Consider the following 18886-nt stretch of genomic DNA (forward strand, 5'->3'; position numbering starts at 1 on the left):
AGAATTGTCGAATGACATCTCGCCACGTAAGATAGGGTGCCAACGTGGGGACATGAGATTCGCCGTACCGTATTGGAGCTGTATCAAAATTCAAAAATATCTCAGAAAATGTCGCACGTGTCATACGTTGTGTTTTTCGGGGTTCTGTTTCTACTCCTACAAAACCCCACCCTCGTGAATGTCTCAGAAGCCCAAAATATTTTCATAGCATTTTCAGAGGAAAATGGCGGGTACGGTTTCGACTTGTTTCTTCTTCGTGTTTCTTCTTTCTCTCCTTCTTCCTTTTCAGATCTCCGCTGAGGAATCCTCGGAGAAGGAGTTCGTACTCACATTGGATCACTCTAACTTTCACGACACTGTCAGCAAGCACGATTTCATCGTCGTCGAGTTCTACGCCCCATGGTATGCTTCGATTCTGTCGTTTGCTCTTGCTTTTTTGTTCTGGTTGATTTTGCCCTGATCTCTTACCATTTGCTTTGACTTTGTTGTAGATCTTAACTTTCTTTTTTTTTTTTTTTAATTATGTTATAATTTTGTTCTATTGTATTTTACACTGATTTAATTTTTATTTTATATCATTTTGTGCATTTGTTTCAACGATTATTGCTGGATTTGCATTTTAAATCAAATGGTCAAAATCGATTTCATGCAGATCGATAGTTATCAATATTAGTGCATTCCGGTTTTCATATGATTTTTTGTTTTTTCTTTCTAGGTGTGGTCACTGTAAGAAGCTTGCTCCGGAGGTAATTTTGTTCACCTTTAATTTTTGGGGTTTCCCTTTGATTTATATGGTAAGATTATGCAAATTGATGGTTTTCTGGAATATCTGTTTCTGCAGTATGAGAAAGCTGCTTCTATCTTGAGTAGTCATGATCCTCCTATTGTTTTGGCTAAAGTAGATGCCAATGAGGAGAAGAACAAAGACCTTGCATCACAATATGATGTTAAGGGATTCCCAACAATTAATATTCTGAGAAATGGGGGAAAGAATGTTCAGGAATACAAAGGTCCCCGTGAAGCAGATGGCATCGTTGACTATTTGAAGAAACAAAGTGGTCCTGCTTCAACTGAAATTAAATCTGCTGATGAAGCTACTGCTTTTATTGGTGAAAATAAAGTTGCTATTGTAAGTGACCGATTGTTTTATTTTCGCTTTATTTCAAGTTACATTGGTCTGTTTATAATATCTTCTTATGTTTTCAGGTTGGGGTTTTCCCGAAATTTTCTGGAGAGGAGTTTGACAACTTTTCTGCCTTAGCAGAGAAGTTGCGTTCTGATTATGACTTTGGTCACACTCTGAATGCCAAACTCCTTCCAAGAGGAGAGTCATCAGTTTCTGGGCCCGTAGTTAGGCTGTTCAAGCCATTCGATGAACTTTTTGTTGACTTCCAGGTAGTGTTCATTTCTGTGGATTTATTTTGCAATCTTATCTTTATGTTTTTATCTTATTTTGATTGTGTACAAAATTGTCTTGTGCCTGTAGGATTTCAATGTGGAAGCTCTAGAGAAGTTTGTTGAGGAATCTAGTACCCCTGTTGTTACTGTCTTTAACAATGAACCGAGCAATCACCCTTTCGTTGTCAAATTCTTCAACAGTCCGAACGCAAAGGTAAGAAGCTATTAAGTCTATTTTGTTCTTCCAATATTGAACCAGAGTATTGCAGTTGTATTTTAAATTTATTCAACCCCGCCATGTTGTCAATAAACACTATAGCAAAGCAGCATAGAATGGATTTAAATAGCTGCCATTAGGGCACTGAGGGCTTTGCCTGCTATAGTTGCACTACCATGACTTAGACTTCAAAACCTCGTTTTTACCCCTGAAATGATGTCTGGGTTTTATGGGTTAAATTGTGATTTCTACCCCATTTTCTAATGCATTTTTTGTTTTGCATAAAAACATAGTAGGATTTCAAAGCCTTCTTCCTTGACCGTTGCACAAAATGTTTCTTCTGTTTTGACCTTTATTCCTTCATGCTTTACATTTTTTGTTACTAATGTTCCGATCTTTCTTCTTCCTTTCCTTTAGATTTCCTAGTTCACGTTTGGCTAATTTTCATCCGACCTGTTTTGTTCTTTTTCTATTAATTTCATTATCTTCTTTCATTTTTGACTTCATTATCATGTTCTTATTGATCCTAGATTGATGGTGAAAACTGTGACTTATTATGTATCATGAATTTCAATGATTTCATTATAATATTTAAAATAGTGGCATTCCCGCATCCTGCTATATCATTTTCAGAGCTGGCCACTGTCCGAGATTGATAACTATATAACCCCACTTTCAATTTAGTGTTCTCCCAATCAGCCTACCATTCTGAACTTCATAGCATTTTCCTAAATTTGCTTCCTTTCACGTCATTTCCTATTCCAAATATTTATTATTTCCTTTGTTTTGGTTTTCTCCCCATTTTATACTGTGTTCAAGAAACCTAAACTATCATTTTGATATTGTTAGGCAATGTTGTTCATCAACTTCACTGCCGAAGGTGCTGAAGCTATCAAATCAAAATACCGTGAAGCTGCTGAGCAATATAAACAACAGGGTGTCAGCTTTTTGGTGGGAGATGTTGAGTCTAGTCAAGGTGCTTTCCAGGTTTGTATAAAAAATATGTAAATCCTGTAGCTATTCTTTGATTATTATCAATATCAATATTTGACATCGAGTATGGCTTATCTTTGCAGTATTTTGGACTGAAAGAAGAGCAAGTACCTCTAATTATCATTCAACATAATGATGGGAAAAAGTTTTTTAAACCCAATTTGGAAGCTGATCACATTCCAACCTGGTTGAAGGCATACAAGGTTATTCTTATTTCTCTTAGTAGCTTATTGCTTTCGCCTAATTTAATCTGGCATCTTATTTGAAGTGATGAAGTTATCTAATTGTGTATTTGTCTTGAAAATTATAAATTTTAACATTTTTTTCTGAATATTTCAGGATGGTAATGTTGCACCATTTGTTAAGTCTGAACCCATTCCCGAGACTAACGATGAACCTGTTAAAGTGGTAGTTGGGGCCAGTCTTGAGGACATTGTTTTCAAATCTGGGAAGAATGGTATGTACTTCTTTTTTTATTTGGTTTTATTCCATGGATATCAGATGGATTTTGGCATTCACTGTGCTCTCAACAAAAAATATCACATTATTGGTTGCAAACTATGAAGGAAAAAGCTTGGTTTTTTGAATGAAAAGTTATGTGATATCCTTCTGATACTGCTATAACACTTGTGTTAATTAGTGATTTTCCTCTATCATTCCATTATTATAACTGCTAACACAAACACCTTACAGTTCTGCTGGAGTTTTATGCTCCCTGGTGTGGTCATTGCAAACAGTTGGCTCCAATATTGGATGAAGTTGCTATCTCATATCAAAATGAAGCTGATGTTGTTATTGCAAAACTGGTAAGAAATGCATCTAGTTTTGATTATATTTGTTTCAATCGATGCGGTAAGAAGTATAGCCTTGAAAGCTGAAACTGAAAGCTGGGAGTGTATCGGTGCAGTTAAGAAATAATTTTAGTGAAATTATCGTCCAATGGTTTTTGTTTGCTAATTATATTCTGCATGTCTTGTGTCACTTTCCAGGATGCAACTGCCAACGATATCCCAAGTGAAACCTTTGATGTCCAAGGTTATCCAACCGTGTACTTCAGGTCAGCAAGTGGAAAGTTATCACAATACGACGGCGGTAGGACCAAGGAAGACATCATAGAATTCATCGAAAAGAACCGGGATAAACCTGCTCAGCAAGAACAAGGAAAAGATGAGCAAGAACAAGGAAAAGATGAGCTTTGAAAGGAGCTTTTCATCTCATGGGATATATAGACACAAAGTTACATGTGGGTTGCACACCCTTTTGTATCTCGTTATCAGAATTTAGTGAACCATAGGTGCATCTATCTTCCTTTGATCTTTTTATCTTTTTGGTTTTCTTTATGTATGGTTTTCCTTAATAAAAACGGGAGCTTTTATTTGGCGGAGTAGAGTTTAGTGCTGGAAAAGTTGTAGCTGGTATCCGAGTTAAATTAATGGATGTTTTTAGATCACCGATATGTTTCCAGGATCTCGTCTTTAGATATCTTATAATTCATAATTCATATTCCGCTAGTTTCTCATATCGTGACGTATGTTTTGATATAAAATTTACAGTTGAAAGTTGAAACTAATTGGCACATTGAATATGCATTTTTTCAGACGGTTTTAAATTATTTATATCAAAATCTCTAAAATCTAAATGAAATCCACACTAAAGAAGCGCGTGTTTTGCAAACCCTGTTTAGTAATAGTTGACCTGTATTTTTCCGTGTTTAGCCATATAGGATATGTTTGAGTATCTGGTTGCTGCTGGTTTCCAAACTGTTTTGCAAATGGATTGAAGGGATGTGGTCTGTGTTATTTTGTTGGATATTTCAGAACACGTGTAGCCGCAAATTGGATGGGAATCCAAACATGTACTATACACGTCCTCTACATAAACAGTTTTTTTTTTTTTTACATTTAAATTTAATTTTTGTATTTGTTACTATCACAAAACTGGTTGACTTAATTTGCTTATACAGTTCAAAAGTAATTTTTATCGAAATTAATTCTAATTATCTATTTTTATATCACAAATCTGAAATTTTATCTTGAACAATTGCATTTATTTGAGTTATTCTTCAATGATTAAGAGATTTTTTTTTATTATTAATGAGTATTTTCAGTTATTATTATTATTATTGAGCTACATGATTTATTCTTATATTTGAATATTTAATTTTACTTTTAGATTAAGTTTCACTTTTAGTTCTCCTTTAATTCCTTTTTCACAATTATGTTTCTCCATTTCTTTTCATAATTTTAGTCTTCATTTTTTTTTTTCAGAATTTTGATATAAACCAAGAAAATTTACATATTTTATACCTCTAACCCACTGGGGTGGACTTGGGTCTAGGTATTATATTTGAGGTCTTAAGTTGTATCTTCATTGTGGCCATTATAGTATATATCAAAATTTGCGCATTGTTTGCATTTGGGTATTCTCTTTAATTGATTTCATTAAGAATAAATAATATATGTACAAATATAATACAAATACTTTTATATTGTTATTTATTTATAAATAAGAATGTATAAGAAGTTGATTGAGTTTTATAATAAGATTTTAAAATATGTATAAAAATTACATTTGATCGGTTAATAATTTAATTTTTTTACACCAAACTACATTTCTAACAAACTCTTTCATTAATTCTTAAAACTAATGAGCGTAGATTATGCATAACATTGCATTATGTAATGTAATGTTTTGAGACGGAGTCCAATAAGTAATTTGGATTGGGCTCATATTATTCTAACCTCTGGTTTCTCCAAGTTCACATCCTAACCTTTTTTGGGAATTATTTTAACAACAATACTTTTGACAAAAATAAGTTTACCTTTTTTTACAAAATGAATAAGTTTCCCTTGTGTAATATATTCAATAAAAACTTATTTCAACTTCAAAAAAAATGAAAAGTTATTTTCATTGTGAAACAAAAATATAACAAAAACATTACTTTTTTTCGTAAATAAACTACACACCCTAGTGTCAATGAATTGCACAACAAAGTTTTTGTTGTGTAATTAATTCAAAACACAATTTATCTTTTTTAAAATGTTACCTTTTAATGTCAAATTAAATTGATTACAATACAATTATATTTTTAACAGTAATTAAATTAATTGATAAAAATTACCATTTTAAAATGAAATTAATTAATTGTGATATAGATTATCTTCTAATTAAAATTAATTTAATTACAACCATAGAATATGATCCTAATTGAAATGCATACATTTGTCTCATACACTGTGGGCATGGTGTGAAAAATATATTTTAGGCTCCAAAGGGGTTATAATTGGACATACCATTGTTTTTTTGTACACAAACTATCATTTTCAATAAAAAAAATTAATTATGATAGAATTTTAAAAAAGGTAATTTGTACCAAAATTTATTCAATTACTATTAAAATAATAATTTTAAAAAAGATATTGGTAGGAAGTTGTTTCCATCAAAAGCAGGAACAAATTTTGGTTGAGAATTTTGAGTACATATAAGATAAATATTATTTTGTCTATCCAACTTATTTCATACCCAAAAAAGGCTTAGACTAAACCACTTAATTAAGAGACACGGGTCGGAATATCCCCGTCCGGCTGCTCTTGCTGAAATCATTACTCTTCATTCTCCCGTGCTCTAGCAATTGCGCTCCCAACCCATTATCATTATCATTAGCACCAAGTGTTGTTGGTTATTAACTTCTTTCATGAATAACTCAATTTCAATTAAAAGATTCATTTTTATCATTATCAATTTCATTATTATTAACAAAGATAATTATATTGTATTAAAAACATGCAAATTAAAGTTAAACACCAAGCGTGAGAGATTATTAACTTAATCAAAATTCTTGAGTTCAAGTACCACACATACAACTTAAAAGACCTTTTTATCCTGTGTTCCTATTCTCACAATTAAGCTCCCGAATATCCCCCCATTTCAATTTAAGTACATAAATACCCCTCTTTTTATTTTTTCTAGTGAATTCGAGTCCTTATCCACCAAATTCACAAATTGTTTTCAGAAAAAAGTTGTGCACTCACGTTAAGAATTCGATTTTCCCATGACTGAATTCTTAACAGTTTTTATAATTCTTTTTTGTTATTTAAAAATTTATTAAAAAATATTTTTTATTAGGTAAAATATTTTCCCCCTTCTCTTTTACATTAATTTTTTTGGCATAATACATTTTAAAACATTATTTTGGTTTTTTAATTGTGAAATTTGACTTAATGAAGTTATTTCACAATTAAAAAATCAATATGGATGTTTTAAAATGCATAAGACCAAAAAAAAAAACTGTAAAAAAAAAGAAGGGAAAAAATAATTTACCTAATAAAAATATTTTTTAAATAACAAAAAAAAAAACTTTAAGAACTCGGTTTATGGGGAAAATCGAATTCTTAATATGAGTGCACAATATTTTGTCGAAAACAAATTGTGAATTCGGTGGGTAAGGATCCGAATTCACATTGGACAGAAAATAAGGGGTATCTATGCATTTAATTTGAAAATGGGGTATTTAGGAGCTTAATTTGGAGAAGGGGGCACAGAGATAAAAAAGGTCCAACTTAAAATTAAGAAAAAGTTCATGATACATGCAACTCACAAAAGAAAAACAGTATAAAGCACGTGCTGTCCGATCACAGTAATGTAACTGTAACTCAATACCCCACGCCACACCATTTGTCTGCGCGCGAAAGGGGTGATATTACTTCTTAATTGCCAGCAAACTAGTTCAGTTACGCTCTATTCCGTATGTTGAAATTAAAGCAAGAGCCATTAACGTATAAGAGTTTAATTATATATGCAGTGGACACTACTCAAAAGGATTTTGAAAGACCCCACTCAGCTACTCACTTATATATGGGTGCCGGAGATCGATCCACGTTAATTCACTTTTGTATGCTCAACATAATATTCTCACTTCTTAAACTAATTAACTTTTGAGTTTAAGATAGGCTTAAACTCAAATTCTAATTCATAAGTGTTGTTGTTAAACACTTAATTATTAGATCACCTCTAAACTCAAATTCGAAGATAGTTTAAGAGACTACAAATTCCATGCTTAAAAACAATGTTCCTTCTGATTTGTCAAAATCGTCTGACTGTGATTTAAGTTGGCAAGTGGCATGTAACATGCGGAAACGAAGAAGGTAAATGGTAATTTTGATTTGTGAATAACATTAGTACGCACTAGGAATTCATTTATTAAGTTCTTGAGAGTTGAGGAGATAACCATAATTAGGATCATAGTCATAAACTATAATGTATAATACGTATGCATGCATCGATCGACCACTCTCTATATATAGTGTTTTTTTTTTTTACACCACCGCTAACTCTTTCATTTTGGGTCTTGATCTCTCCTCCTGATGAGGCTCAGGAGACATGGCCTTCCTTTTGCTAATATTATTATTGTTGTTATTGTTATTGTTATTGCTGTTGTTGTTGATGACATTGTCATTGTTTGAATCTATGGAACTGTTAGCAGATTCTTTCTCACAAGAATTGCCAAGCGATTTCAGAAAGTACGGCTGAAGCTTATCCAAATCCGATAACTGAAGAGGCTTCAATAGAAACTCTTGTGCCCCTTCTTCTAAGCACCTATCAACAATTTAATCAACTTGTCAATTACATGATAGTGACGAAATAATTTACATGTAATATTAAGCAATTTTCGTCTCTAAATTTTCTGACTAGTGCACTAATTTCTTGCATGCACTGCAGAAAGTATACATGCATAATGCATTTTTTTCTTATTACATTTCTTCATTCGTGGTTAATGTAACAAATTGATGATTAAGGATACAACAGCAGATTAAGGTGGGTTGGATTAATATAAGTGCGAAGGGAAGGGAAAAAACATCATTAAATTTCATCTTCTTTGCTAACAAAACTAACAATTTTATCATCTCTACTAACAAAACTAAAAATTAATATTTATCGTTAATTAAAAAAATGATACAATTTTTGAAATTAAACTAAAGGAAAGAAAAATAATCCTCAAAAATTAAAGAGAACTCATTTCCGCAATGAAGCAAGGAAATCTTACATGCTGATTCTGGAAGGTACATTTTCTGATGACATAATCACGACTGGAACATCTTTCCAAGAAGATCCCTACAGCGGTAGTAAGCAATGTCAAAAGAAGAAAGAAACGAAAACAAAAAAAATAACCAAATAAAAAAAAAGAAAAAAGTAAAAGCAAGCTTAGATCCTGAAATCTGTAACTTTTTTCCTTTTTCTTTTATCTTTCTTTTTACTGAAAATTTGAAGCATCACTCACTCGTTTAAAGTTATATGTAATGCTGAATAAAAACAAAGCCATATGTTCAAGTTATGCAGTCTGCAAATAAATGAATGATCAGATTATATATATATATATATATTATTCCAACTCTTGATTGAAGGAGAAGGGAATGTTTGGCATCTTTTTCAGTGAGTACATGCTATTCAAGCTAAAAAAGACAGAGGGAATTTCGGGAATATGTCGGGGAATAAGAGTGTTGTGTGTTTGACCTTGACTCGTTTGAGTAAATCATAGCCACTCATCCCAGGCATGCAATAGTCTGTCATGATCAAATTCACTTTGATTCCCTGCAATTCAAAAGATGCAACAGATCAAGTACATGTTACTGTTTGCTATTAATTTAGAATATCTCACCCACTATATATATATATATATATATATATATATATATATATATATATATATATATATATATATATATATATATATATATATTACGGTGATGAAATGAAATTAAAAGGGGCCAAATGAAATGACCACGATGAGGTAGCAAAAACCAAATTGAATGGTGTATACCAAAACCTTTTTGTACCCGCTTTTATTTTCCAAAAGATAGGGCCTTAAAGAACACTGATGTAGACAAGAGTAGATACGATTCTAGGAGCGTGGCAATCGTGAATCAAAACAACAATATTTAGGAGTACGTACAGCGCATTCAAAAAGTTTCCACTTTTCTATAAAAAGTTTAATTCATTAACTTGTATAATTTTTCTTTCTTTCTTTATGTTATGACACGATCAAATAAATTCTTGCGGGATATAATGCTATCGGATCTTCAAGAAAACTAGCATAAACAGTTACGCATTAAAAAGATAATCTTATGTTGAGATCCATATATCATATCATAGTGCATTTTGATTTATGCATGCGCGATCTCAATGAATGGAAGTGGTGATGAAATAGAAATGGGCAACTTAATGGAAAGTCACTTTATATTATGACTCTGGTGAGATTAGTCATCCTAATTAATACTTTACGTCATTCCACAAGAATTCCATGTTATATATTTACATTAACCAACAATTTTAGAAATCTCCTCGCGATTGCTATATTATCTTGTTGAAGGTAATTTTAGGACAAAAGATATTCCCAAATCTCATCCTTTTTACCCTCACTACGTGTCTATACATTACTTACACCTATTATTCATCAACAACAACCATAATAACAACAATAATTTATAACAACTACAATGAAGATATTCCTTTTTAGTTTTTTTTGTTAAATCCCTATTTTTATTAAGTAACCATCGTATACTTAATTCTCTATATTTTATTTTCCATTTAACTTCTTCTCTCCCTATATAATTAACCATTCGCTCTCACTTCTTATTCAATTTTCATCTTCTCTCTTTATTTCTTTTTACTATTTTTTAAAAATGTAGAGAAGTGACTCTCTTCCCTAGTAATCATAATAGAAAAAAGAAGAAACGTATATAGACGGCATTTTGGAAATTGAGTTTTGTTATTTAAGGGGGAAAAAGAGTTTAATTACATGATGAAAGGAATAATTAATGCTGCATTACAACGAAATGGAAGCCATTTAGAATTAGAAGTAACGGTCTAGCTTAGCTTGTTTTGAAAACTAGAAATGTTGTAAGTGAATTAAGCATATAACTTACTTTATGATAATAATTTCTAGGTGCGGAAACAAAAAAAAAAGGTCCATAAAATGAAGAAACTTCCTAAATACTTTGATATATATGCGATAAAATAGCCTGGCTCATATGTAGTACACACAAAAAGCACACTTATCTTAAAACCAATGAAGAGGAAGAATCAAATTAATAATAAGATCATTACCTCTTGCTGTAATGGTTGAGGTGGAGGATGAGAAGATTCTGATTCTAAAGTGGTTGAAGAAGTATCATCAAGCTCATCAATTAGCCCAAGATATTTCAAAGCCTTGTCTCCAGAGTCCACGCAGGTAACTGCTTAATTAACAAATATAATCAAACATAATAATTAACCACAAAACCATAAACCAAATTAACAACACAAAACCTAAGAATTAAGATGGTACGGACGTGCCAACATTAGGAGGCTATGGAAGAATTAGAAGGAAAAAAAAGCACGAGGGGCATACTGTTCCTACCTTTGCATGAAGAACCTCTAAGGAGCCTCTCCAAAAGCTTCCTATCTATGACACTGTCGTCCACTGCCAACACATGAAAATGTTGTGGCTGTTGTTGCAGTTGTTGTTGTTGTAACTGTAGTTTTCTGGTATCCAGAAACTCCATATCAGGTTTGAGAATAAGCTGATGAACACACTATCTGTGTTTTCTTACAATATATATAGGTGGTTAAAATATAAATATATATCAGTAATTCATGACCAGTGCCACGCACGGAGAGAGAGGAAGAGAAAGAAAGAGACAGAGCGAGAATTGGAAGGAGAGAGGTGGAATGTAATTATCCCTCTTAGCTTTTCTTTTTCTTTTTTTTTTTTGGTTTTGCTATTAGTGGGTGCATGAGAAAAAAAAAAAACTGTGGTGGCACAGTGGCATGGATGTGGTGTTATTTTTGTGTGTGCCTTCATGCTGAGATCTTTCTCCCTAGATTCTCTCTACCGCGTTGGTACAACCACCACACATAAAAACTCTCTCTCTCTTTTCCCTTTCAATTGGATTTTATTTGATTGCTAAGGAAAAAACCCAAGATCTTTGTTCCCATTCGGTCATCATCATGATGGAAAGCAGGTTGAATTTGGGGTGTGGATAGTATTGGCTTATTCTAATCGGTCATGCTAATCAATACTTTAAGAAATTAAAAAAAATACTATAAAAATCATAAAAGAATGTAAAATAAATTATAAACAATATAATTTTAAACATTTCAATTAAAAAAATTTGATCAATATCCTAAGAATATTAATTAGCATTTATCATTTTAATTACATATGTGCATGAGTACGTCACCTTGAAAATTAAAGCAACAACCTTCTTTCCTAACTAACTGGTATGATATCCACGCGTATGCACACATAATACCATTGCTTATGCGTTAAAGAAATAATGTATGAGAGATAAAAGAAAGGATATAATAAGTATTTAAGATTTAAAAAGGAATATTTGGGGTGTACTTATAAAAAAGGAGGTGCAATTATCAAGTTTCTGTAAGACTGAAAACCCATCTATAAAGGAGATTATTGAGGTAATTTCCGGTGTACATTAGTTTATTATATCCATTGTAGATAGATTAAACCGCTATTACTTTCCTCTTAATTTTCTCAACTGCATATATTAATTTTCCTGGGGCAATGAGTGGGGTTTATTTTTGTTCGCTTTTACCTTATTTTGATATTCTTGCCAAGTCTACCCACTTTTGTGAATTTTGCCATTGTAAAATACACAGTGCTGTGTGTAAAATCTAAAGTGCATGCATTGGGTAAAGATCATTTTGGTGACTTTCCTCCAACTAACTGATAATCTTACCTCAGCCTACTTTACTTTAGCCTAACATTTCGCTGGGGAATGTAGGATGTGACCCCTAATTTAATTGGACCATTTTATTATCATCATTTCAGTGCTTTTTTTTTTCTTCAAAATGTTTATAGAAATTAAGTTAATTAATGAAAAAATTCCACTCATCATTTCATGTAACCCAAATGATTTTGGGCCGCTGATCTCTTTTTACATTTGTGACGTTTGGCACTGAAAATATTTGTGCGTCTATATCTGTTTCTTATAAAAAGTGAAGAAATTGTATTTTTTATGTTAAATATATATATTCACATGCTCAAGCCCATCAACTCGTTATACATGACAAACTCTGAAACTCATTTTGTCGGGCACGAAAATATCGAATAAACTAAAAGATATGTTTGAAAACTAACTTGGATAAACAATCAACATTTACAGGTCAATTAAGATTCTATGAACTCCTATTCCTAATAGCTTCATTGCTTCAAACCTAGGTGATTATTGTGATGTTTCATCTTTTTTTATATGTGATTTTTTTGCTTACTAGTATGATAGCCTAATCTAATTAATGTTGTTATCTACTTTGCACCCAAATTTAAGCAAACAGCAATAACAAGATCTTCATGAAATCCCACCGAATATCACAAAATAGATGTGTGCTTACCTGAAATTGGACGCAATGTTGACGTCGCCCTAGACTCGATTCTTTGTTTGTAGTCAATTTCCAAATCGAATTGAGAAAACATGGAAATAAATCTTTCATCTGCTTTAATTGTTCACTTTGGGCAAATAATAAGTCATATCACACAATCCACCAACATTATTATTATAAGAAATTTCAGAATTGAAGGTCTAACCAAGAAAACTGAAGTAAAAATAATAGAGTAATGCATACTACATTAATACAAAGGTTTAGCATTAATGGTTGTATAGTAAATGGTAAAGGGGACAAAGAGATAAATAAAAGGCTGGGATTTGAAATCTTGAGTGGGTCCAAGCAAACATAATCTTTTGTGGGATCCCAAAACCCATTCCTCTCTTGTGATATAGATTTCCCAATATTTGGAATCTGTTCCCGGTGTCCAAAGCAGAAAGTTTTTTCCTTTAGGACTCCGCCAGTTTTGTTCAAAATCCTTTTTTACACACTTGAGTGCGGGACCCAATTGTTGTCTGCCACGTGTTCGTTCCTTTCATGGGTAGTCCTAATCATCGTCTCACATTGGGCACAGAGTTCTAACGTGGTAGTACATGAACCGTCAGATCACATCACTATCATCCACAATCATTTTACTTCGTCTCCTGATTATACCTCCCCCAAATTCTTCTTGTGGTAATTTTTTGTTTTCTTTTTTCCTTTTGGATTTTATTGCTTAAATACTTTAGACAATCCCATCAGCGTGTTTATAAAGGACTCTGTTTTTTTATTTTTTTTTGGTTGAATGGGATTCTGTGTTTTGGCAACACACTTTCTAGGGTGGGTATACAAATGGATACGTGGATCCAAATATTAATTTAAAAAATTTATTTTTTAAGAAAAGTAAAAAAAATGTATAAAATTAAAATAAAAAAGTTTGACTTTAAGTTAAAATTTATCATATTAAAATATATCATCATTTTAAATATAATAAATTAATAATAATAATCTAAATTAAATATTAAAATCTTAACATAATAAATTAATCGTACTTATACATTAAACTTTGACAAATTAAATAGGTAGTGTTTGAGCTTAACGGATATATTAAAAAATTTGATATAATTATATAAATTTTTAAAAAAGATGTTTGTTATCCGTGCGGTCCAGAGAACTGTCTCTATACCCCTCCCTACACACGTCACACATAATTATAATAAATTAAATGCCTAGAAGAAAAGGCCATTTTTTAAGGAAGCATAAAAACTCATCTAAAAGCATCAAAGCAAAAACAAAAACATCTAGACGCAATTTATGACTCATTTTAAATGATTGTTGATTTATATTTGTTTTACTCTGCAGCTAGTAGCTTAAAATCTCTCTAACATCTGAATGGAAAATCTAAGTTTATGTAATGCTCTTCGTGGGATATACAATGGGATGATGTTTAATCACAGGTCTGGAATCTTTTTGTAAGGAAGATGAACAATTGGTTTGAATTTGGGTGATATAAAAAAATAAAAGATCTTGGAATTGACTTTCAACATTTCCTATATTTTAAAAAAAGTAGTAAACCTTTTGCTTATAAAAATAAAAACTAGTCACATGCTAATAATATTTTCATCACTCAATAAAGGTGACAAAATGATTTATGTATCCATGACTCAATCAATTCATATCCATACTTTAAATTTAATCAATTTTTTTATGAAGACAAAATTAAATGAATTAGACGAATTATTTCAATTGATGAATGATCAATCATCCACCGATTTATCCTAAATCAACTAGATTATATATGATTAAAAATGTATTAGGTGGTTAATTCTTCTTCATGTTCTAAGGCTCATCTTCAGAAGTCGTTTGTACAATTGAGAGGTTGTCTCTTGTTGCTTCCCTATCACATTGATCATTCCACTTTAGACGTGTCGAAGTTGTACTGCCCAATTCTCTTCAAATGTTTCACATATTTTCCTTCGACCTTTCTTTTTTCTAGTGATCTCTCTAATGGTCATTGTGGATCGGAATGTAAAATTATCATGAATATATTAATATTTATATAGTTAAAGTGAAAGAAAATTAAGTCTAGAAACTATAAATTTTTTTTTTTTGGAGGGGCGGGGGGATTCAGAGAGGAAATATTTAGAATGATAGTATTTTTATAGATAAAAAAAGTTATAAATATATAATGAACTTTCAATAAATAAGTTACATATCCATTCATAAAACAAATTAATGAATTGCCAAAAAAAAAAAACTAATAATGAACGAATAAAATGTGCACAGGTTGAATTTTGTTATTTATTTTATAAGTTAATTATTAATAAGTAATTTGTCATTCACCATTTTAATCTAACTCAAACTCAATCCAAATCATTCAGTTGGCACTCTTATTACTCAAACTAATCCAAATAGTTAACATAACATACTAAATGTACACAATTATTCAAGTATTTATAGCAGCATTAAAATTTGTAACCTTTAAGATGATTCCAACGGAAAATAGAAAAAAGAAAAATCTACTGAATCAAATCAAACTATTTTAAAATCGAAAGGAACTCATCATAAAAATCGATCGAATTATGTCTTTAAAATAAGTTTGGTTTAAGGAATTTAATGTCTTGGTCACTTAATTCAATCTGACATGTGATCTCATTTGTCATGCACTACTAGAAATAGAGCTTTCTACGACACACATTCTAAGACGGTTATCTGGGACCGTCTTAGAATGTGGCGCGGTGGCAAACTTGTAATTAAGATACTTGAAATTTCTTTTTACAACACACATTTTAAGACGGTTGTCAATAACCGCCTTAGAATATACTCGAAATTTCTTTTTACAACTCACATAATGTATATATATAATATTAAATTCTAGTCTAGGATGTTTTTTTTATATTTTTTAATTTTTGTTTCTATTTTCTGACTGATAAAAAAAATGATAATCACAATAATCTTCTTGCTTTCTTCTTCGTATCTCAAAACAATATTGATGAAAGACAAACCATATTGATGAAATAAAGAATTCAGGAAATATTTGTTGCAACTTAATTAATTTCAATAAGTTAATGTAGTCACGATTCAAACATGCAGTACTATTGTATGTCAACCATAATCTCAAACTCATTTGTCATTAAAACAACTACTTGGAGTTATATTTTAACAATTTATCATTTTTACGGTCGTTGAAAAAAAATGAAAATCTCAAATAAAGAAGCTACATGATTACTTTCATTTATTTAAAAAGTTATTAATGGTTAAGATTGAGAAATTTAATTTTGGATTGGGTAGAAATGTTGATCCTCCTTCACTTGAATGAAGCCCTCCTTCGAGATTGCATTGAATTCCTAGATATCGGGCTTGTTACACAGACCATTGTATTCCCAAATGCGAAAATTTGACTTCATACAGCTCTGTTGGACAATATGCCAAATCTTTAAAAAAAGTCCCAAAGTAAAACTAAAATATTTTGTGATGGCGTGGTCTCTTTGCTTTTGTGTTTAAGTAGGAAAATGTGCTGCAGTTTCTTTCCTTTGGTAGCTTGTAAATGGTTATTGTTGGTACTAATTCCTAAAAAGGCTATATTTAATAGAGAGGAAATAAATAGCATAGATAGAAATAAAAAGAATTAGTAAAGAAATAAAGTAAAAATTAGAGGTGCTTGATTGAAAGAGATAAATAATAGATGAGGAGAGAGATGGTGAAATGAGTAGAGATATGTAAAAGACAAGTAACAAATAATACGATAAATCCCACTTAATTTAAGATTAATTCTCTTGTGAATTACTTCTAACAAACAATCTGACAGGATTATTTTCGTGGGTACCATTTCATTTTTGTCTTTCAAACCAAGCAAACTATAATGGAGTATCTCTTCTAAATTAAGATTTTTCATTCACACTGTTGAAACTCAAATTTGTACTTAATCCACTATTTAATATTATTTTATCAAATGAGTCTACTCAATCAACTTTTAATACAACGGGTTGAGAAAATATTTTTTACCCACCTATATATATATATATATATAGAGAGAGAGAGAGAGAGAGAGAGAGAGAATTATACGAGAGGAAAATGTTAAGTAAATTTCCCCCTGATTAATTAACATTAAATTAATTACACCCTATAATGCAAAGAACGTTAGAACATGTCAATATTATAGAAAAATGACACTTTTAACAAATGATTATCTAAAATAATTTTTATTGATTTAATTAATAAATTTAAGTTCTCATATATTAAGTTTAATTTTTTTACACATAAAAAATAATTAAATTTTTTAATGTATAAAATAATATTTAAAATATTAGCAAATACTTATTATATGATTGTATTTCTATAAATTATTTAAGTCATATAAAATTTCACTAAAATGTCAATGAAACTAAATTCAAATTTTTTAATAAGATTTTATGTCATAGATGAAAAGATGTGATTAAAATAAAGAATTTAATGTCTATGCATTGATGTAAAATAGTTTTATATTCTCATTTAATTATAAATTATTGTTTAAATTATTTTAAAAATTAATAAGCTTATCATAATTATTTTAAAACTCGAAACCTTTTACATTATTAGGATATTAACTATTTTTTCTAAAATAAAATGCTCGACTATAAATGGCCAACTAAGTAGGAATTTACAATAAAATCTAATCAAACCATTGAAACCAAACCGATTTCAAATCAACCTTAATAAAAAAAACTATAAATTTTGAGGAAAAATTGAATCAAACCACTTTATAGAAACAGATCAATCCAAACCTATCCAAGAGTAATTTGATTTTGTTCAATTCGATTCATTAAATAATCCGAACCACACACGAGTGTTAAAAGAATAATTAATTGAACCAAAAACAAAAAAAAAAAATCCTAACTATTTTGAGAGGAAACGGAAATTCAACTATAGCTCCCAGCCTCCCACACGCACTCACTCAACCCCACCCCTACCCCCAGCCCAGAGCCACCTACCTACACAGACATTATAATATATTAATATTAGCACGTTTCTTATATCCTTCAGTTATATATATATATATATATATATACTTACTTCTTTTTAAGACTTATACATTTACTTTAAATAATTAATTAATGTTAATTTTCAAATAAATAATCAACAGACTGGTGCCCTGTATATTTCTCTAGTTATACTGTGTTCATCGCAGAAATGATCTATTTGCTGTTTCTATCATATCCTTGCTCAGCTCTACATGTTGTATTATATATTTTGTGTCGTTGCTGTGGTGCACTTTAAAGGAGAGTTTCTTTGAGTGGATTTGCTCTTAAACCAACGCATCAAACTGTTACTAATCACCATAGAAGTCATAAAGTGTTCAAATGGATTAATCTAGAAAACATCCAACTCAAGTAGTGAGTTGAACTTGAGATGGGCCTCTTCACTTTCAGGGTAGAACATTGCTTTCTGCACTCCACACATTGCTGGTATACCAGCAAAATAACAAAATTTCATTTTTACCCTTTTGTAAAGCTGATAAAAATAAAACTTATGAATTTTTTTATTATTAGCACAATACTCTAACCAATTGAGCTAATTGATCAATTATGTTATAAAATAATTAATATCGATATATATAATAATAAAATTTCTAATATATATTTAATGTACATGTAAATTTATATAATAAATTTTGTAACAATGAATTTGTTTACATAGATAAATTGTAAATAAAAATCATAAGTTTCATAAAATTTTATATATGTAAAAAAATTAATTATTAAATCAAAATTATTTGTCATAATTTATTATCTAAATTTACATGTGGATTATGAATTGACGATCTCAATTGGACTTACAGATTGGTCAACCCTTATTAACTTTATAGAAGGACAAAAATATAATTTTTCTATTTTACTAGGTGTACCAACAATTATCAACAATTATCCTGAATGATGCAGAAAA

The 18886-nt window shown here is 30.5% G+C and overlaps 2 protein-coding genes across 2 annotated transcripts; one reads left to right on the forward strand and one right to left on the reverse strand.

The window, feature by feature from the left end:
* The first annotated feature begins 161 nt into the window (after positions 1–161).
* On the forward strand, positions 162–4064 carry LOC114415425 (protein disulfide-isomerase-like). The gene is made up of 10 exons (XM_028380098.1): positions 162–402; positions 716–746; positions 842–1129; positions 1207–1395; positions 1487–1612; positions 2465–2602; positions 2692–2811; positions 2948–3065; positions 3302–3414; positions 3598–4064. Exons 1-10 carry the CDS (start codon positions 224–226, stop codon positions 3805–3807), a joined length of 1512 nt encoding a protein of 503 aa, XP_028235899.1. The 5' UTR covers positions 162–223; the 3' UTR covers positions 3808–4064.
* A 3699-nt stretch (positions 4065–7763) lies between these two features.
* LOC114415426 (two-component response regulator ORR9-like) lies at positions 7764–11509 on the reverse strand. The gene is made up of 5 exons (XM_028380099.1): positions 11004–11509; positions 10712–10839; positions 9119–9196; positions 8652–8719; positions 7764–8203 (listed from the first exon to the last, which is right to left on the reverse strand). The coding sequence occupies exons 1-5, from the start codon at positions 11146–11148 to the stop codon at positions 7924–7926; spliced, it is 699 nt and encodes a 232-aa protein (XP_028235900.1). The 5' UTR covers positions 11149–11509; the 3' UTR covers positions 7764–7923.
* Between the last annotated feature and the right edge of the window lie 7377 nt (positions 11510–18886).

Source organism: Glycine soja, chromosome 6 (genome assembly GCF_004193775.1).
Source record: "Glycine soja cultivar W05 chromosome 6, ASM419377v2, whole genome shotgun sequence".
NCBI lineage: Eukaryota > Viridiplantae > Streptophyta > Magnoliopsida > Fabales > Fabaceae > Glycine > Glycine soja.

What these genes read in the sequence shown, in the direction of transcription:
- LOC114415426 (XM_028380099.1), bottom strand. Translation starts at nt 11,148, where the DNA reads ATGGAGTTTCTGGATACCAGAAAACTACAGTTACAACAACAACAACTG. An exon ending in TAGAGGTTCTTCATGCAAAG is followed by an intron (nt 10,840 to 11,003) that starts GTAGGAACAGTA and finishes TTAATTAAGCAG; the next exon opens with TTACCTGCGTGGACTCTGGA. An exon ending in CTCAACCATTACAGCAAGAG is followed by an intron (nt 9,197 to 10,711) that starts GTAATGATCTTA and finishes TTTGAATTGCAG; the next exon opens with GGAATCAAAGTGAATTTGAT.
- LOC114415425 (XM_028380098.1), top strand. Translation starts at nt 224, where the DNA reads ATGGCGGGTACGGTTTCGACTTGTTTCTTCTTCGTGTTTCTTCTTTCT. An exon ending in GTGAAAATAAAGTTGCTATT is followed by an intron (nt 1,130 to 1,206) that starts GTAAGTGACCGA and finishes TTATGTTTTCAG; the next exon opens with GTTGGGGTTTTCCCGAAATT. An exon ending in TCAACAGTCCGAACGCAAAG is followed by an intron (nt 1,613 to 2,464) that starts GTAAGAAGCTAT and finishes TGATATTGTTAG; the next exon opens with GCAATGTTGTTCATCAACTT.